The sequence below is a fragment of the Ursus americanus genome, chromosome 5, assembly GCF_024610735.1.
Source record: "Ursus americanus isolate L20-20 chromosome 5, mUrsAme1.1.p, whole genome shotgun sequence".
Taxonomy (NCBI): domain Eukaryota; kingdom Metazoa; phylum Chordata; class Mammalia; order Carnivora; family Ursidae; genus Ursus; species Ursus americanus.
The window spans coordinates 27,707,458-27,726,969 of NC_142131.1; the positions used below are offsets into that span (position 1 = coordinate 27,707,458).

General features: G+C 41.6%; 1 protein-coding gene across 1 annotated transcript in view; it reads left to right on the plus strand.

The window, feature by feature from the left end:
* The first annotated feature begins 1,075 nt into the window (after nucleotides 1–1,075).
* HOMER1 (homer scaffold protein 1) overlaps nucleotides 1,076–19,512 on the plus strand; it is a 122,522-nt gene continuing 104,085 nt past the window's right edge. The window contains exon 1 of the mRNA XM_045796402.2: nucleotides 1,076–2,397. Within this exon, the coding sequence (XP_045652358.1) occupies nucleotides 2,393–2,397 (5 nt within the window). The 5' untranslated portion in view covers nucleotides 1,076–2,392. The remainder of the gene's footprint in view (nucleotides 2,398–19,512) is intronic.

A 19,512-nucleotide genomic window follows, 5' to 3' on the forward strand; every position in this document is an offset into this window, starting at 1 on the left:
CTGCTTGTTCATAGTTCTGCTCTTTATTCGTTCGTGATTTGGGTAACCACTAAATGAAGAAGAAAAAAGTTTTAAAGTCTACTATGTCCAAAATGGCAGTTAATAACTCTTTCAAAAATTAAGATGATTTTTCCCAAGTCTTGTTGGAAATATATCTATCACCAGTGATCAGGCTCTCCTCCTACATTTCCGTGCGAATTGAAACTTGAGAACCCCGGGGACGCTACTGCGAGAGAGGTGGGAGTGGGAGATAGGATATCACCCGCTTGACACTTCGGCACTATTGCTACGAATGATTCACTTGTGTTTGGCACATTTGTTGCAAGGAAATCTCCTCCCGCCGCTTCCTTCTCGGGAGCTCCTCTCGGGCTGTCTCTTGTGCTTTGGCCTTTAAGGAGAACCGAGAGCAGGTGGGCACAGCGGCGCTCACCGAGTCCTCCTCCCCCTGCTTCTTCCCTAATTTAGCCGTACTTCCGGCCGCGTGACATCATCCCCCGCACCCCGGTGACGAGAGCGGCGGGTGACGTGTGTGCGGAGAAGAGCGCGCTGACGTTGCTATTTAAAGGTCCTCCTGCGGGGAGGATGGAGACACAGCGCGAGCACCTGGTGTGGGGCGCGGAGGAGGCTGTGGCGGCCGGGAGCGGGGCCAGGAGACAGCGGAGGAGCAGAGCGCACGGTCCGCCAGCCGCCGGCCACTAGGGGAGGGGGGGGGGAAGGAAGGAAGGACGGACTGACGGACCTGCCGGCTGGACTAGCTCCCCACGAGGGCCGGCTCGGCCCCTGACCACCAGCCTTCCCGCCGCCCTCGCAGCTGCTGCTTTCTCTCCCATCGCCCGCAGGGCCTCAGGAGGCCCTCGGGACGGGTCAGCGCGCCAGCCCCCGGCGCCTACCCGGTGCTCCGCGGCGGCAGCAGCCGCCTCCCGCCCCCTCCCACGAGCGGGGGGGAGGGACCGCTCTCGCCCCCGGTTCTCCCCGCCTCCTCCCCCGCCCTCCGCAGCCCGCTTTGCCGCCGCGCTCGGCTCACGCGGGCGGCGCTGACTCGGGAAGCGGCGCCCTCCGCTCCGCGAGCTGCCGGTGGAGGCGGAGGCAGCGGCGGGCTTCAGGCCGCCCGAGCCGGCTCTGCTCTGCCGAGCTAGAGCTGGAGGCCGGCGGAGGTGGGCGGTGATGGAAGTGTGAGGAGGCGGCGGCTGGCCCGGGGACTGTGAGGCGGCGCGTGGCGGCGGCGCGGAGCGTGAGAGGCGAGCAGCGCGAGAGGCGAGGAGCGCGGGTGGGGGCGCTGGAGCAGCGGCTTTCCCGCGGCTTCGAGCCCCGTTCCCCGGCCCCCGACGCGGAATTAGCCGCCCGCCTGGACGCGAGCGGGCGCCGGTCGACCCTTCAGCTCCGCCGCTCGGCCCGCCCTGGCGCTGCGAGCGAGTGCCGGGGGCAGCGTGGGGCTTGGCTCTCTGATTCATTCATTCTCCGCCGGCGGCAGCCTCAGACCTGCGGTGCTCCAAAAAGAGAAGGGAAGAGGGGCAGCCGCGAATGAAGGGCCGGGCGCGAGCCGGGCTCCATTGTGCTCGGCGGCGCGGGGCGGGAAGGGGCTGAGGGAGGTGGGATCGGGCCCCCTCCCCCTGCTCCCCGGCGTGCGCTGCGCCCCCAGCCTGCTGCCAGCCTGGAAATGGCTCCGTTTATTCTCGGGAGAATGAATCGATCCTGCCCAGCCTTCTCTTCCTCCTCCCCACCTCCTCTCTGCTCCGAGTCTTAGGAGGGGAAACATTTAAAAGACAGACTCCAATGTGGAGTGCCGTGCACATCGCGAGCTGTTGGGTTTGCACTTCGAGGAGATTTTTCTATATAGCTTTTTCTAACGTGAGCGCAGGGAAGCAGTGGCATTACTGCTTTTAGGATTTTTATTTTCTCGTAGGGCTCTCTATAAAGTGCACGTCGCATTGGGTTACACGCTCCACCCCCAAGGGAACTGGTGTGGAGAAATTTCAACCCGCAGCCTTAGTAGCACCGAAAGGCCGAGTTACCTGGCTTTCCCAGAGTGTCGAGGAGGACATGAGCGAAATGACCACCGAACTCATTTTTTATAGGACTCGGTGAAGCTGGATTCTGCGTTTTCCGACAGACACGTAGACTCATTTCGTGGAATAGAGTTGACCGCTGTCTCCTCCGCACGGCATTTTAACTCTAATTTCAAGCAAATGCCACCTCTGTTTGAACGTTTTGGTATCTACGAGAGAAATCATTTTACCTAAGGGAACTAATTGAATTGTCAGCACCACCGAAATACCTCCAGAAAAGGATCTCGGGGGGTGGAAAAGCAACTGCGAAATAACGGAGAAATTTCTTTGGAAGTTATTCTGTAGCAGAAGAGCAGAAACTTCAGAGCAAGTTTTCATTGGGCAAAATGGGGTAAGGATTTTTGTGCCTAACATAGCTTTGAGTGTGTGTGTGTGTGTGTGTTGTTGAGCGGTGGTGGTGATTGTGTTTTACGTTTTAAAACAAATTAGCTACTTTGCTAAGCTGGTCGTACGTTAAAAATGTAGGTGTGTTAACCTTTTAACAAGTTATTTTTATAGAGTTACACCAGAGGTCATAATTAAGGAACATACGTAGATAATCTGTAACCAGAATATAGTTTTATTAGTAATATTTAAGTAGACAATACATTCTGTACTTTTCTGGTCAGACTGCTGCAGCAGTTTGTCATTAAAATCATACTGTCTTAGGTTTTGTTGCCGGTATCTTAGAGAAGTACTGCGTTCTATCAGTACTTTGAGAATAATCAGTTACACAAAGGAACAATTGTAAAGTAATGAGTGGTTGGACTTCAGTCCTTGAAAATGATCCAGTGTAAATTGTGGCCTCCAACGTGCCCTCTGTTTTGCCCTTGAATATCCCAAGCTAACATGCAGAATTGATTTATTGGGGCATTAACCCGAAAGTCTGAAATTCTTAACTGATGTGGTCTTCACAGTGCCAGTGCACTTGGTGGATCAGAGCTTGAATAGGAAAAAGCTGATTTTCTGTTGAAGGAACTTGCACTTTTTCTCTATTTCTTCTCTTAAGCCTAGGTCTTTGGTTTGTGTTAACAATGTCAAATCTACACCTTTCAGTACCAAAGTCAGCCAAGACTGTGTTTTTTTCCAGCCTTTCATTAACTCTTCATACAGTAACTGGATAAAATGCTAGTGACTCTTCGTAAAGTAAGCCAGAACCCCCTAATGTATTAATGGAGTAATGATGTAGTCATTTCATTGACAGATTGTCCATGCTTTTTGTCAAAGAGGAACTTCCAGAATTTTCTCTCCCTCTCTCTCTCTCTTTGCGGTTGAACAAACAAATTTAAAGTGTAGTTAAGGGGCAGGGATTGAAAGGGTAGACCAAAATTTATTTTGACAGTTTAGGGGGATGCACGCCTCAACTTTGTTTGTTTTGTTTTGTTTTTTTTTTGAAACTTACAGAGGAAGTTCTTGGACAGTACTACCTTTTTTTGTTGTTGGAATTAGAATTTGAAGTTTATTAACTTGAAAAAGTTTGAAATTTAGAACATGTGTTGTAGGAGTTTTTCATCAGGAACTAATGAGAAGGAGTGGTAATTGTTTTTAAAACAAATGACGAGTGATGAGAATATATATAACTTGCATGATTTGGGGTACTGCTGAGCAATTAAAATACCTTATTCTATTTTAGTGCTGCTATTCGTAGCTTGGTGATCTGAGGCAAATTATTTAACCTCTATGGACTCTTTATTATCTATAAAATGAAGGAATTAGGTGATAAGCTTTAACATTTTTTCCGATTTGTAAAATCGAAATATTTTTCTCCACCTTTCTATTTTAATGATTACTAGTTGGTTTCTTAAAGTAGATCTTTCAGATGCAGAGACTGTTTTCTCTGAGCAGTTTTTAGCACATCAGCTGGAAAGCAGTGGCATTTAAAAATGTTTTGGATGATTTGCACCAATTTTAATAAGGGAAAATACTGAAAAGTACTGCTATTTAAAACCTTCGAAATATGGCTTCCCTTGAGAATCTGCAGCTTTTCTGTTTAAAACATGTCAGAGCAAAAAAAAGTGGCAATTTTTCATGTTGAAGGCTGCATTCTCTCTAGACTGTAGATTGGTAGCATTGTGGAAGAAAATCAGTTTTCCACAGTCTTTAAGCTGCATGAATGCTCATCATTTTACCAAGGGAAGTTTGGGATGAACTTGCTACCACGGGGGCTAGTATTTAAAATTATGAAAATAAGCTCCCAAACAGCACAGATTTTTTGATACTTCAATGTAATTAAATTTATTTACAAACTGATTTATTTGTCCTTTTCCTAATAAAGTTTTGAAAGTAGACTAGAGCGGAAAAAGCATTTTTGGCATTAGTTTTCTGAAAGTGTGTGTTTAGGGCTATGATTCTTGTTCACTGATGGTGATTTGTTTCATCTGAGTTGAGACAGGGTGAATGGGTGGAAGTAGAAGAGAAGAACGTAGAGAAGGCATTTCTGGAAGTTTTTACACTTGGTAGGTGTTTATACCTAATAAGTGTTAGCGGAGTAAGCGTAGCTTCCTCTACCTATTTGAACCAAAAGGAAATGGTGTGTGTGTGTGTGTGTGTGTGTGTGTGTGTTTTAAGATTGTAATTATTTGAGAGTGGGAGAGAGCACGTGCACACACTTGTGTGCACGAGCAGTGGGGGAGGGGCAAAGAGAGTGGGAGAAGCAGATTCCCCACTGAGCAGGAAGCCCAATGTGGGGCTCAAACCTAGGACCCCGAGATCATGCTTTGAACTGAAGGCAGATGCCCAACCAACTGAGCCACCCAGGTTGCCCCAAAAGGAAATGGTGTTTTAAAAATAAAGTTTTACCCAGGCAATCCTAAATTACCTTACTTTGACAAGTATATAAAATTTAATATTGTGGGTGAAGAGTTCCGCATTTTATGAATATACTTTTGACTTAGGTTATAATAAGAATTTTTTTTTACCTTAACTATGGATATAATTGCAAATCTAGGGACACAGTTTAAGCAAAAGGTGTTCTTTCCTTTTTTTTTTTTTTTTTTTAAGAGCCTGTGTGCCAAGCATGAGTGGAGGAGGGGCAGAGAGCAAGGGAGAGATCTCAGGCAGACTCCCTGCTGAGTGGGGAGCCAGACACAGTGCTGAATCCCAGGACCCTGAGATCATGACCAGAGCCAAAATCAAGAGTCAGACGCTCAACTGACTGAGCCACCCAGGCGCCCCTAGGAATTATTTTTATTTTTAAAGAAAATGGGTGATGAGTTTAGGCAGAAAACCAACCTGGCTCCTGTAATAGTAGTTTATGAACCATTGTGGAAACGGAAAAGAACAGCTGAAACTGACAGTTGGCAGAGTCTGTCAAACTGTCTTGGATGCTGCCTGAACTGTTTTTAATTACAGGGAAGGCAGTTGAAGTGTTGGCTTCTGAAATAGGTGAATCAGACCCCCTAAACATGAGAGCATTCATGTATGTGAGATAAAGTCTGTCAAAAGCTGCACAGCCCCAGTGAGGAGCGGGAGCCAGTGCCTGTTAGGTACAACCCCCTGTCCTCCAAATGGTAGCTCATGAGAGCTGTGAGTCAGGAGCTATTTCAGAGCCATTAGAGTAAGCAATAGAAATCAAGTAACTTCAGCGAGTTACTTCATGCTACCTTTTGTTTTGCATAACTCATACTGACAACTTTGTGCCTTCCGTAGGGAATAGAGAACTTTCCCCCTCTCCCCCTGACGCCCCATTAAACTTTACAAAATGTGATTCTCTGTGCTAATAGGGTCTGGCAGTGCTATTCTGATTGATCTCACCTGCCCTGTGGGAACTTCTGGAAACGTTTTTCTCTGCGTTTCCCCAGATAACTTCCTGAAACCTGGAAGTGGGTGCTACTGCCTTGCAACCTGACCTGAGTCCTTTCTTTGCTGAGAGAGGAAGCTGACACCTCTTTCTGCCTCAGGCCACTGGGTGCTTAGGCAAAAATGTGGAAATCTTGATCCAGCACTGGCATATGCATGGGCTGTGTTGAAAAAGCAACCACTCAGTCATTTCCATCAGAGAGGTTAGATGCAAGTCCTAATTCTTAATTTGTGCATTTTACTCATTTTGAACCCCTTTCATGTGGCATGTTCAGCAGCTAAGTGCTACCGATAAAGAGACTTGTAAAATGTGCTCCTGCCCTCAGAGAGCTTACAATTTAGAAGCTGGGAAGACAGGCCTGAAATTAGAAAGTACAGTGAAATGTCTAAGGGGCTATAATGTAGGGCATCACAGAAACACAAAGTATGTGTAGCATTAGCTCCTGAGGGAAAGATAAAAAAGCTTTTGTGGAGGAGGTAATAGGTATTAAATAATGAAAGACGAGAACAGGTGGGCCGAGTAGACAATTGAGAGGGCATTCAAGGCAGAGGGAGGGAACAGTGTGATTGACAGCACTGAGACAAGGAACTGCAAAAAAGCTGGGCTTCGCAAACTTGGCTCTGTGGAGTGTGGTAAGAGGCCCAGAGCCTTATAGAGAGGCAGGTTAGAAGGCCTTGTAGACCAAACAAAAGCTGATATATTTCAAGCTTTTTTTGGCAATGACCCATTACAGTAGGATACACATTTTTATCTCACAACCTAGTACACACATAAATAAATGATAAAATGTCACAAAATAATACCCTTTGTGTAATGCATTGTACTATTTTCTATTTTTAAAAAAGAATGACATTTGAGATCCAGGAGGTTGGTTTAACAACCAAGTAATAACAACCGGTAATTTGAAAAACACTGCTCTTGGCTGTGGGAGTCACTAAAGGGTTTAAAGCAGAGTAGTTACATGAAGGGTCAGGGAAGTAGGATGAAAAAGTAGTTTTAAAAATCATTGAAAATTTGGTTTTATATGTTGTTTCCTGTGGAAACATTAAGCTAGAGCAATGAACCCTAGCTAGGTAGGGGAAATGGATAGCTGAACAGGGCCTAGAAAATTCCAGGGTGGAGGGAGAGGAGGGGTGTTGGTGAGTTGTGTGTGGTTGTCTGGGACATTTCGTGTGCAGGGGTAAAAATGTAGGAAATGGCATGATATGTTCCTGGTTGAGCTGCTCACTTAGATGGACCGTGAAATAGTGAATGTGGGCATTTGAAAAGGACTTTCTAGCTAATGCATGGAAAGAGTGAGAACACGTTCCCCTGAGCAAGTAATTAAAGGATATTTGAAGTTGCTGGTAAGATTGGCCTTGTAAGCTGAAAAGTTACTTCACCTGTGACTAACATAGAATTATAATTTTAAATCTACCAATATATATTAGGATATCAACCATAAAAGTAGAAGAGTTTGCATATTTTGAGAAGAGGGGCTTTCCCTCCAGTTTATTAAAATATAATTGATGTATAACATTGTATTAATTTAAGGTGCACAATGATTCAACACATACGTAGTCTGAAATGATGACCACAGTAGGTCCATTAACATCCGTCATCTCACATAGTTACAGATTTTTGTTTTTTGTGATGAGAATTTCCATCAGAATAGATTTATTTTTTAATTTATTAATGGAGTAATTGAGCTCCCCCTAACTCTCATTGATGTTTTGAAGAATTCATTTTTTGTCGTTCGGGATTTTTCAAGGTAATGTATACATAGGCAGGATCACCCTTGCTCTTTCCACATGTCCTCTTCCCTTGATTTATAACCTGTTGTTCCATCTAGGGAGGACGAACTGGTTCCTTTCTGCTCTTATTTCTTTTTATCCTTGTGACTCCATTCCTTTTCCTGTTGTCCAAGTGACATAGCAGTTACAATAGCAGAGGACGCTCAGGGCTTTTCCCCTGGCTACAATGCATTTACCCACAGGAAGGTGTGGAAAAAATTTAAGCCCATTCCTATTCCCAAACTCGCCTCTCTCCAAACTTTGCTTCTGCAGTTCACCCCCTACTTCCCAGCTTCAGTTCACTGCAGTGTTGGGATTGGCAGTGCTCATCCAAGTGCCCCCCTTCCTCCCCAAAAACAAAATCGGAGGAGAACTTTTCTTTTCCAAATTTGGTGGTAATGGCCACCAGTATGGTAACTGATACATATCAACTGATACGTAACACAATCTCTGTATGGGATAACAAGTTAGCCTGCCGAAATGTAGGAATATCGTTATTTAGATTTACAAGTAAGATATTTTATAATGTCTTAAAAAAAAAAATTAGATCCAGGGGCGCCTGGTGGCTCATTCGTTTGGGCATCGGGCTCTTGATTTCGGCCCGGGTCATGATCTCAGGGTCCTGGGATCCAGCCTTGCAGTGGGCTCTGCTGTCACCGGGGAGTCTGCTTCAGATTCTCTCTTCCTCTCCCTCTGACTTTCCCTCTTGTTCTCTCTCTCAAATAAATAAATACATCTTAAAAAAAACAAAACAAAACCCAAAACTAGGTCCTATTCTACAGTTTTAAAAATGAAAAAAAAAAAAACTTTTTTGAATAGTTACATGTTTAACGGGGCATAAAATGAGAGGAGAATTAAGATTATGGTACTTAAGTATTTGGACAAAGCTCTTAGAATGTATAAACTAGTCAAGGTCAGTTATTTAAGTATTTTGTAAATTAATTTGGGGGAGGAGCAAATATTAGAGGTGCTATTATTTGGGAGAAAGAATGGATGTAGTATATGATGTTGTTGGCTCTGGCCTGAGGTTTTGTTTTGTTTTTGTTTTTAAGATTTTATTTATTTATTGAGGGAGAGAGAGAGAGAGAGCTTGAGCAGGGGGAGAGCCAGAAGGAGAAGCAGACTCCCCACTGAGCAGGGAGCCCCACGCAAGGCTTATTCCAGGACCCTGAGATCATAACTTGAGTTGAAGGCAGATATTCATTCTTAACTGAACGAACCACCCAAGCATCCCTGGGCCTGAGGTTTTTATAAGAACTGAAGTAGTGATTTTGAGTAACCTGTTAAGATATGATTATGTAATTCTTAAAAACAAAGTGTATTACGTCATTTTGGTTGGTCACATTATGTAGATGTTAATCCTCTTAAAAATATCCTTATTAATCCTATTTTAATTTATTTCACTTATAATCTTATTTCCTTTATTTTGATTTCCTGTCTCTAGAATATAATTACTAAACCTTCACAACAAACTTGCAGACCTGTCATGAGTCAACAACTGTACACACAAAAAAATCCTTCTTAAAAGAGAAATATATAAAGGATGTGTTTAGGGGAAAATTTTAATTTTGGTTCAGCACAGTAATTTAATAATTTTGAAATGAACTCAATATATCAGAGTTGTGTGACTTTTTTCTGTTTTGGGATTAGAGATCATGAAAGTTGATTTAGGCTAATTATCTGAAATACTATTCATGGCAACTAAAGGATTGACAAAAGAAACTGTAGTTATAAGTTGTTGGTAAACTCAGTTTAAAGTGATTGAATCTCAGAAGGTCCACCCTCCTTACTGCCATATGATTTTTATTTTTTACAGATCTCTGGTGTTTAGTTGAAATACTTTGTTACTGGATTGTTTCATTTTTTAGGACTAATCCAACTTACTGGACAGAAGAATAAGGAAAATGAGTTCCAAATACATAATATTTCTTGGTACAATTTTTAAATGATTGAATATAAGACATTTTAAATAGCCTTAGAATAAGGATTTTTTTTGTTTAAAGAAATGTTCAGTTTCTTGTGTTTCATATTTGTAATGCCTTATGATCTGTGGCTTATACAGTAAAATGATCCTGCAGTTTATAAGATTGATTATGTTTGTAGAATAAGTGAGATTTTTCCTAGAGATCAAAAAGACTTATTTCTTTCTTTCCAAATCTTACTGAATGGGCATGGCAAGGGTAGGTAAAACTTTTTTTTTTTTTTTTTTAAGGTTTTATTTATTCATTTGACAGAAAGCACAACCAGGGGGAGCACCAGGGAGAGGGAGAAGTAGGCTCCCTGCTGAGCAGGGTGCCTCGCTTGGGGCTCAGTCCCAGGACTCCGAGGTCATGACCTGAGCTGAAGGCAGATGCTTAACTGACTGAGCCAGATGCTTAACCGACTGAGCCACCGGGTGCCCCTCTCTTAGGATTTTCTTAATAACATTTTCTCTAACGTTATTATAAAAATACAGTATAAAATATACAAAATGTGTTAATTCTTATCAGAAAGGCTTTCGGTCAGCAAGAAGTTATTAGTTAAGTTTTAGGGGAGTCAAAAGTTACAAGTGAATTTTCCACGATGGGGGTTCAACACCCCTTAACCTGCATTGGTCAAGAGTCAACTGTATTTCATTTATTCTTCCATCTTGTTGTAAAAAGTTTTTAAAAATCTCACTTCTTTGGTAAGTATAGTGTAGAATTAATTTTTTCTCAAGGTTTTTTCCACCCAGTAATGGATTGTGAACCCACTGTGGCTTTTGTGTAGCTAAATAATTTTAAATATGTAGAACTAACATTTGACTTAGTTAAGAACTGAATTTCATGGGGCGCCTGGGTGGCACAGCGGTTAAGCGTCTGCCTTCGGCTCAGGGCGTGATCCCGGCGTTATGGGATCGAGCCCCACATCGGGCTCCTCTGCGGGAAGCCTGCTTCTTCCTCTCCCACTCCCCCTGCTTGTGTTCCCTCTCTCGCTGGCTCTCTCTATCTCTGTCAAATAAATAAATAAAATCTTAAAAAAAAAAAAAAAAGAACTGAATTTCATTTACATATAACTGTCTTTTCTAAGGTAGGCTACCAGAGGAAGGCAAAAAAAAAAAAAATACTGTTTTCTTTCTTGTATCAGAAAATAAAATTATTTATAAAATACCAAAAATTAGCAATCTAGTCACTATTTTCCCCTCATAATACATTTATCTTTATACTTTTTCTAGCTTTTAAAAAGTCACCTTAATCTCTTATTAGCTAATATTAGCTTAAAAAAAAAAGAGCTTTGCTTTATAGACATGTTCTTTTAATGTTCTTCCATAAAACATGAAACATTTCAGCTATCTTTGACAGGGTTTGGCAATAGTTCCTCAAGTCAGAGAGCAGTTGTAAGAATTGAGGACTTTTTGTAAAAATTACCACATAAGAGTTGACAGAAATTAAACAGAGACAACTGCTGAGGGACCACAGATACCAAAGCAGCTTTCATTACTTTAAGTCCTATTTATTATGTCATGTCTATTGACACATCTGGACCCATGTGTTTACATGCTTCCGAGTCCAGAGGGCTCTAGAAGAGAGTCCTGGACTTCCCCTTACCCCCAGAAGGGAGGAAATTTGTCCCTAGTTTAGTAGGAGAGCCTTAACAGAAATGTGCCAGGAGCCGCAGCTCTGGTATGTATCTGTGCGAGTATTATACATTGTATCTGCGAGCCATCTAGGTCATAGTACAGCACACACGTTCAACAGAAGTTGAAAGGATCTGGGGAATTAGAACCCATTTTTCATATACAGAAAATCCTGATCCTAGCAATTAGGTATACAGCTGGATGTACCAGTTGTTTTTCTGATAATTTTTTTAGATAAATTGTTGGATCTTTTCACCTTTACTTTTAAGCCTGCTTCAGTCTTACTCAAGTAGTTACTGTCTTTCTGTTTCATTTAAGTGTTTATAAGTAAGAGGGCCATTCTGAATAAGGTTTTTTGTGTGCGTGAGTTGGAATTTTCTGTCCCAGTTACTTTCAGTTTCTCCCATTGGACACTCAATACCAGTCTCTAGAAAATTATCTTAAGTGGATTTGATTATCAAAGAGCTCAAAGTACTCAGAAAAGTTCTGTCACTCTTCCTTCATAGTAAGTCTGTATGTTACTAAACTTATGTTAGGACAATTACTTTGAACCTGTCAACGTGTTAGAGCGTGCTTAGCCTATCCCGTTACATGCTTCCCTTTTGCTTATTCTTCTGTAAAACTGCCATTTTCTCTCCTGCTCTGTTAGGAATCTTTGTCACATGGATTTTAACATTAAAATTCATGTGCTTTGCGTAATCGCCCTACCAGCTCCCAAGATGTTTACAGAGTGAGGATTCTACCTACTCTTGTTTACTCAGTATTGCCAGGGATCTGTATACATTGAGCTGAATGGGAAGACTCCCAAATCACCCATAAACTCATCTTTCTTGAGGTTCTGTTGATTTAAAAAGAAAAAATTGTTCTAGATCTTGCAGGCTGTCTTACTCAGCTGATAGTATATAGAATTTTAGTTGTCTACTTTGTTGCTTTCATTAACTATTTTATTAATGCTGAATTGGTATTTATTGCTATGCCTATGTTAGTATGAGGACAAGAAAAAGACATTAATGACAATATTACTATTTACTTTTATTTGGTAACATATTAGTATATTTTGAGTTATTAGTATATGTTTAGTAGCTAAACTATTCATGGGGGTTAGGAAGCTAACCTGAAGAATGTTTTGAAAGATGGTGCAGTGGTCAGTTAGAAACCAGAATGCAGGGGCGCCTGGGTGGCACAGCGGTTGAGCATCTGCCTTCGGCTCAGGGCGTGATCCCGGCGTTATGGGATCGAGTCCCACATCAGGCTCCTCTGCTATAAGCCTGCTTCTTCCTCTCCCACTCCCCCTGCTTGTGTTCCCTCTCTCGCTGGCTGTCTCTATCTCTGTCGAATAAATAAATAAAATCTTAAAAAAAAAAAAAAAAGAAACCAGAATGCAAGATTGTATATTTTCTGTGACCTCAACTATATAAAATACATTCTGTATATGCATAAAAATACTTGCAAAAATTTCTTTTTTTTTTTTTTTTTTTAAAGATTTTATTTATTTATTCGACAGAGATAGAGACAGCCAGCGAGAGAGGGAACACAAGCAGGGGGAGTGGGAGAGGAAGAAGCAGGCTCATAGCGGAGGAGCCTGATGTGGGGCTCGATCCCATAACGCCGGGATCACGCCCTGAGCCGAAGGCAGGCGCTTAACCGGTGTGCCACCCAGGCGCCCCTCTTGCAAAAATTTCTTAAAGTGCTACCATGTTTATATCTGGGAGGTACGATTGTGAAATGTTTTTTGTTTTTCTGAATCTTTCAGTTTTTCTGTGATGACTATATTAAATTTTAGAACTTCTCTTGGGTTTTAAGAGTGAATAGTATTTAAAAAATGGTACTATCTACAGTATAAATCAGTCACTATTCCTACGTACAGATACTTATGTATTTGACCCAATTTTAGCTTGCTTTTATTTTATTTCATTTTTCTTTTCTTTTTTTCTTTTAAGATTTTATTTATTTATTTGACAGATCACTGGCAGGGGGAGTGGCAGAGGGAGAGGGAGAAGTGGGCTCCCAGCTGAGCAGAGAGCCCGGTCCTGGGGCTCGATCCCAGGACCCTGGGATCATGACCCACGCCAAAGGCAGATGCTTAACTGACTGAGTCACCCGGGCATCCCTTTATTTCATTTTTTCTTTTCATAATGGATTAAAGAAGTAATTAATGGTAGCAAAAATGGTTTCTTTTGTACTTGTAAGGAGTTATCAGAGTGTTAATGTTAATCTATACTTTCTATGGATAAGGAGACAGAGCTCAAAGGGAACATGTGACTTACTGGAGGTCATGCCACTATGCAATGGCAGAACATGTGCTAGATCCTCTGGCTCCTCGGGCTCTTACCATTAGCTCAGTGCATCCTAAATGGATGCTCACCTACACAGAGACTCATTTAGATGGAGGTTTCTAAAAGAAACATTCTAACTTAGCGTAAGCTTGGTATCTTAGTGATGGGTTCATTAAATGTGTCTTGTTTTCCTTTTAGATGGTATGGAAAGAAACTGCATTCTAATTTTAGGGTAATTAAATCTCTGCTCATGCATTAAATTTTGAATACATTGAAGTCTTTCTCAGGAATGATTTGATGTGATTTCATGTGCTTGGTATAAAATTTCCAAAGTTCATATTAAATTGTAAATTCCATTAGTCAAAGCCCTGTTAACTGCCCGTGTAGTTACTGGGCCATGAGCCTCTGAAATAAGTAGTCAGGGTCTGCTTTTCTGAAGACTCCAGACTGGAAATGGAAATCTTGAAATATTATCTTGAAACACTTTGCCTAGGGCTTAGTGCTGGACGAGGAGCACCTTGAATCATGATGAGGTAGCTGTAAGTTACTTGATTCCCTAGAATTTGTAAGAGAAAGTTGGACCATACTTTTTCCAGATTTCAAATTGTTCTTTCTGAATTATTTTTCCTAGAGGTCCCAATGCTGTCATTAGCTGGGCAGAAAAGTGTGTGAATGTATAAGGTAGAAGGCAGTAGGGGTTGGTGGAGACTGTGGGGAAAGCGAAGAGAACACATCCTGCCTAGGAGTCATTCATACTCAGTTTGTTCTAAAAACCCTCTGGTGAAAGAAACACATCTGAAGCCTAAGATCTTAATTGTTCAGCAAACATTTTTTAAGCATCTGCCAAGTGCTAGTGGAGAGTCTTGGTTGGATGCAGTAATTTTAGAAATGCTTTAACTTTTGACCAAGGAAGGAAGACCAGAACATAGTAGGGCAGAGGCAGAAATTAACATTAGATTAGTGGTTCTCAATTTTGAACCTATATCAGAATCATCTAGAGGGCTTGTTAAAAACTGAGATTGCTGGGCTTCACCCCATATATTAATTCAGTGAATCTGGAAGTAGGTCCCACAAATTTGCTGGTCTAACAAATTCCCAGGGGATGCCGATGCTGCTGATCCTAGGACCTTTGAGAGTCCTATTTAGTAAATGAAGCTGACACATGTGAGAAACTTTTTGTCCATTTGAGAACTCAGCAATTCTTGAAGCTTTTGTTTTTTCTTTGCTTGAAATTTGCAAAAATTATAATTTTGGACTGAAGGGAAAATCCCTGATTGAGCCTCTCCTTTTTTTTTTTTTTTTTATGAGCTAAAAGATCCAGGACAACTCGAAACTGATCTCTTATCTCTTTAAACCTGATTACTTTTCAGCAGTACTGACCAGTTAAGCCCATTTCTTATTCACAGTTAATTCTGCTTTCTGGTATTACTAAGCGTACTATTTTAAAAATCATTTGACACTGCTTTGACTCCTAAAGTTTTATGCATTTGGAGGAAGTATGATTTTCTTTGGGGTTGTTTATTCTGCTTAGATATCCTTAAGTTTGTCCACATGCCATAGTTTTAGGCTTCTATTGCTGTGACAAATTACCACAATTTTAGTGGCTTGAAACATCATACGTTTATCTCACAGTTTCTGTGAGTCAAGAGTCTGGCACCTTAATTGGCTCTTCTCAGGGTCTCACGAGACAGCAGTCAAGATGGCGGCTGAGGCGAAACACGCATTTATGGATCTACATCATCTTCAGAGCTAATGTGGTTGTTGGCTGAATTCATTTCCTTGCATATGTAGAACTCAGAAGCTGTGTCTTTAAGGCCAACAGGAGGAGCCCCTTTCCAGTGCTTCATCTTCTTTTAAAGGATTCAAGTAAGTCAGGGTCACCCAGGATAACTGGGCGAGCTCCCTTTCGATTAAGTGAAAGTCAATGGATCAGAGACCCTAATCACCTCCGTGGTATCCCATCGTCTTCCACCTTTTTTTTTTTTTTTTTAAGATTTTATTTATTTATTTGACAGAGAGACAGCCAGCGAGAGAGGGAACACAAGCAGGGGGAGTGGGAGAGGAAGAAGCAGGCTCCCAGCGGACGAGCCTGATGTGGGGCTCGATCCCATAATGCTGGGATCACGCCCTGAGCCGAAGGCAGATGCTTAACGACTGCGCTACCCAGGCGCCCCGTCTTCCACCTTTCTATCCATACTCAAGGGGAAAGTTTGGTGTGTGTCCACTGGGAGGCAATAATCTTGGGGCCGCTACACCACGTCATATATCCATGGATTTTATCCAAATGCGCAAATACCAACATATCCATTCCATTTTTTTTTTTAACTAAAAAAAATCTATAACCCTCTGCATTCCTGATGCAGTATGGATTGGACTCTTTAGGCATACTATGTAGTTCTCATCCTAAACCTTCCTCTCTCCGTATTCCTATTTGTTTGTAATTATATCTTCTGTTTCCTGGACACTGTTTTCTTTTTTTTTTTTTTTAAAGATTTTATTTATTTATTTGACAGAGATAGAGACAGCCACCGAGAGAGGGAGCACAAGCAGGGGGAGTGGGAGAGGAAGAAGCAGGCTCATAGCGGAGGAGCCTGATGTGGGGCTCGGTCCCGTAACGCCGGGATCATGCCCTGAGCCGAAGGCAGACGCTTAACCGCTGTGCCACCCAGGCGCCCCTCCTGGACACTGTTGTCTTTCTTGGTTTACCCCTTTGTTTAACTGAAGCTCATTCTCCTGTAGTTATCTGACAATGGCTAGGTAGGAGATGACTTTTGAGACCTAAAATATGTGAAAGTGTCTCCTCTGCCTCCTCCTTTTTCAGTTGAGTCTAGATCTCCTAGAGAGGAAATGATGTCCTGTCATTGTGAGGGCCCTGGCCTGTTGGAGTTTCTTACAGTGTTCCTGTTGAAGCCTGCTTGTTTCTGATTCCTTTTCCTTCGTGTATGACTCCTCCCACCCCCAACTATGAAAGGTTTTAGGGTTTTTTTTTTCCCTCTACTGATAAAAATGTCATGATGATATGGTGTGGGGGTTTTCTGTTTGTATGTTTTTTTGGGTTTTTTTTTGTTCGTTTGTTTTTTGTTTTTTACCATTTGCTCTTTTGGTTTGTTAGGCCATTTCAATCTGGTCAACTTCCCTAAATTTGGGAGATTTTCTTCTATTAAAAAAAACGTACTTAAACATTTTCTCTTTTGTTTATGAATTTTCTGTTAGTTTGATGGTGGACTTCGTTTTGTCTTTTCTACCATCCTCTCCCTTTTATTCTGCCTTCTAAGGAAATTTCCTTGACTTCCGTCTTGTAACATTTCTATTGGATTTTTAATTTCCATATAAATTTTAATTTGCCAATCCTCTTTCTCAGTATCTTATTTGAGGACATTTATAGGTTTTGAAGTTTTGTTTTCTATTCCCTAAATTCTCTTTTTTGTGTTCTTGTATGTTTTGTTTAGTTCCTATCTTGTTGGAAACTTTCCTGGAGTATCTGGTGATCCTCAGCCGTGCATTAGAGTGAGATACTGAAAAGCTGATTCAAAGCTCTTTGTGATTCAGTGAGGCCTGTCATTAGTGGACTTCATGTTGGGCATTTAGGTAGTGGTCTTTTTCTTGGGTGGTCCCCAAGTGTCAGTAAGTAGAAGTCTATTCTCTGAGATTGCTCATTTTATCTAGAGAGTGATCTTCCAGTATGCATACCTCTTGGCATTCTGAGAGCAAGGAGAGTATTTTCTTCCATATTTACCTTAGAGGCATGTTACCTGCTGTAATCCGAAAAGCACAAAGGGGAGAGTTTTTGAAAGGCCATGGTTTAGTTGGCAGCCTTTCTCTTATGCTCCTGTTATAGGCCCCACCTTTGTCTTCTGGTATCGGGCAAAATTGTTGGACTGGGGTGGGAGGCTCTTAATTGCTTTGTTATTTAAATTTTCAGTCAGTCCCGGTTTTCAGCCCCATGCCTTACTCTCTCTTCTGCAGCCCCATTGCCTATAAATTCTAGCCAGCAAGTTCACTCACTAGTTCTCTCTTCGCAGGCAATTTAGTTTCCTTGGCTTTGCCAAGTCAAGTACTATCCTTTTAAAATCCCATCTTTCAGAACTGTATTACAATTACTTATGCACTGGTGTCACTTCTGTTCTTCGGTGTTATAGGTTTATACCTTGTTTTTCCCTTCATTTACATTTTAGTGGAATTTCAGAAAAGGAAGATAAATGTATGCAATTAATTTGCTATGTTTGACCAGAATCACTGAGCTTTAGCATTTGAATTTATATAAGGTGTCTTTCAGAGTGGGTTGACACCGTTGACAGTTAATTGATTAGAATTTGGTAAATGATAAAGTGTTGGCTTACTCAAAATCTCTCCCTCTTAGCAACACCTGAAAACTCAATGCATGATGTAAGCACATCTTAAAATTAAAAAGTAAAAATTGGTCATCAACCCAAACCTCAGCAAAACAAAGCACTTACTCTCAGCTGTTTTGGGTAACTAAGGTATTGCTGCAGTTTGTCCCCTAACACCGTGCCTTTTGAGCACTTGTAACAAACATTAAGCACTTCATTTGTATCATGAGTCATGCTAGGCACTGGCAATACAAGGATGAGTAGACAGCCATGTAGACAAGACATTACCTTACTGCTGTTATAGAGATGCACACTGTGTTCGAGAGCACAGAGAAGGAAGTGCCCACCTCTACCTGGGAAAGTCAAAGAAAGCTTCGCATAGCCAGTTAAGTTTGTTTTGGGACTGAAAGAAGAGATGAGTTGATAGGGAGGGTGGGTAATGGGAAGTCAGAACATATGTGAGTGGATGTTAGGGCATTTCAGGCAGAGGGGTGGCATGGGTAGAGCCTCAAAGGTGATGTATGCTAGTTAGAAAGTTAAGGTAGTTTGGCGTAATTCGTAGATAGTATAAAAGTAGATTTGATTAAAAGTTAGTCCAGGGCCATATGATGACTGCATGTCATAGAAGAGGGTTATACTTTTCCTCTAAATTAATGGTCTCCATATTTTTTAAGTACCCATACCAATAAAAGATTTGAAGCATATTCCTGCATATATATACATTTATGTTAAATGTTCTGTGTTTATATATACATAGAGTTATTATAAAACATATAAAGATGAAAAGGAGAAAACTTTACCCCACTTTAGAGGCCATTGCTTTAAGTGATGGTGAGCAAAGGAACAATTTTAAGCTGGCAGAGTTATTGCTATGCTTGTGTTTTATATTAACTACTCATGTTGCAATATGGAGAAAGTCTGGGACTTGGGGGAGGGAAATGTGTGTGAGAAATGGCTGAAGGTCTTGGAGACCCTCAAGTTTAATTGTGTAATAGGTTAATTACAGCAATTTAGTCAAGAATAATGGCCTGCGTTAACATAGAGTAGAACAGGGGCTGAATTCAAAAGAGATTTATGTAGTGGTATATAGGAGTTGACAATGAACTGTATAAACAGGAAGGAATAAGGACATCGGCTTGGTCAGCAGTTAGTTGAGGTAGGGAACCAGGAGAAGTTTGCAGTGAGGTGAAATGACAAATTGGGTAAAAGTTGATATATTTTTGGCCATCCATGTGGGAATGCCTTCTAGTTGGTTATCCAGGTCTTGACTTCAGGTAAAAAGAACTGGACTGAGTGTAGAGTTTTGGGTGTCAGTAGAATACGTAAGTATTGGTTGAAACTATGAATGTGGATGAGCTCATTCAGGGTATTTATAGAAGAGAGCAGATGAGGCCTCTCTGGGGGAATAGTCATTTAAGGGACAGGCAAAAGAGAAAGCTGTCAGGCTAAAACAGTGAGAGAATAGTGCCAAAAAAGCCAAGAAAGGAAGTTTTAAGAAATGAGTATCCAGGATCAAATGTATCAGAAGCATCAAACGAAGCAAAAGTAGCTCTTAGCTTGAGTAGGTAGTGGTCCTTTAATGACCTTACCTTGAGAAGTTTAAGAAATCTGGGATGGAAGCCAAATTGCCACAGGGTGATGGTGGTAATGAAGGATGAGGAAGCAGAGCCCAGAAGTGCACACTTCTTTAAGAC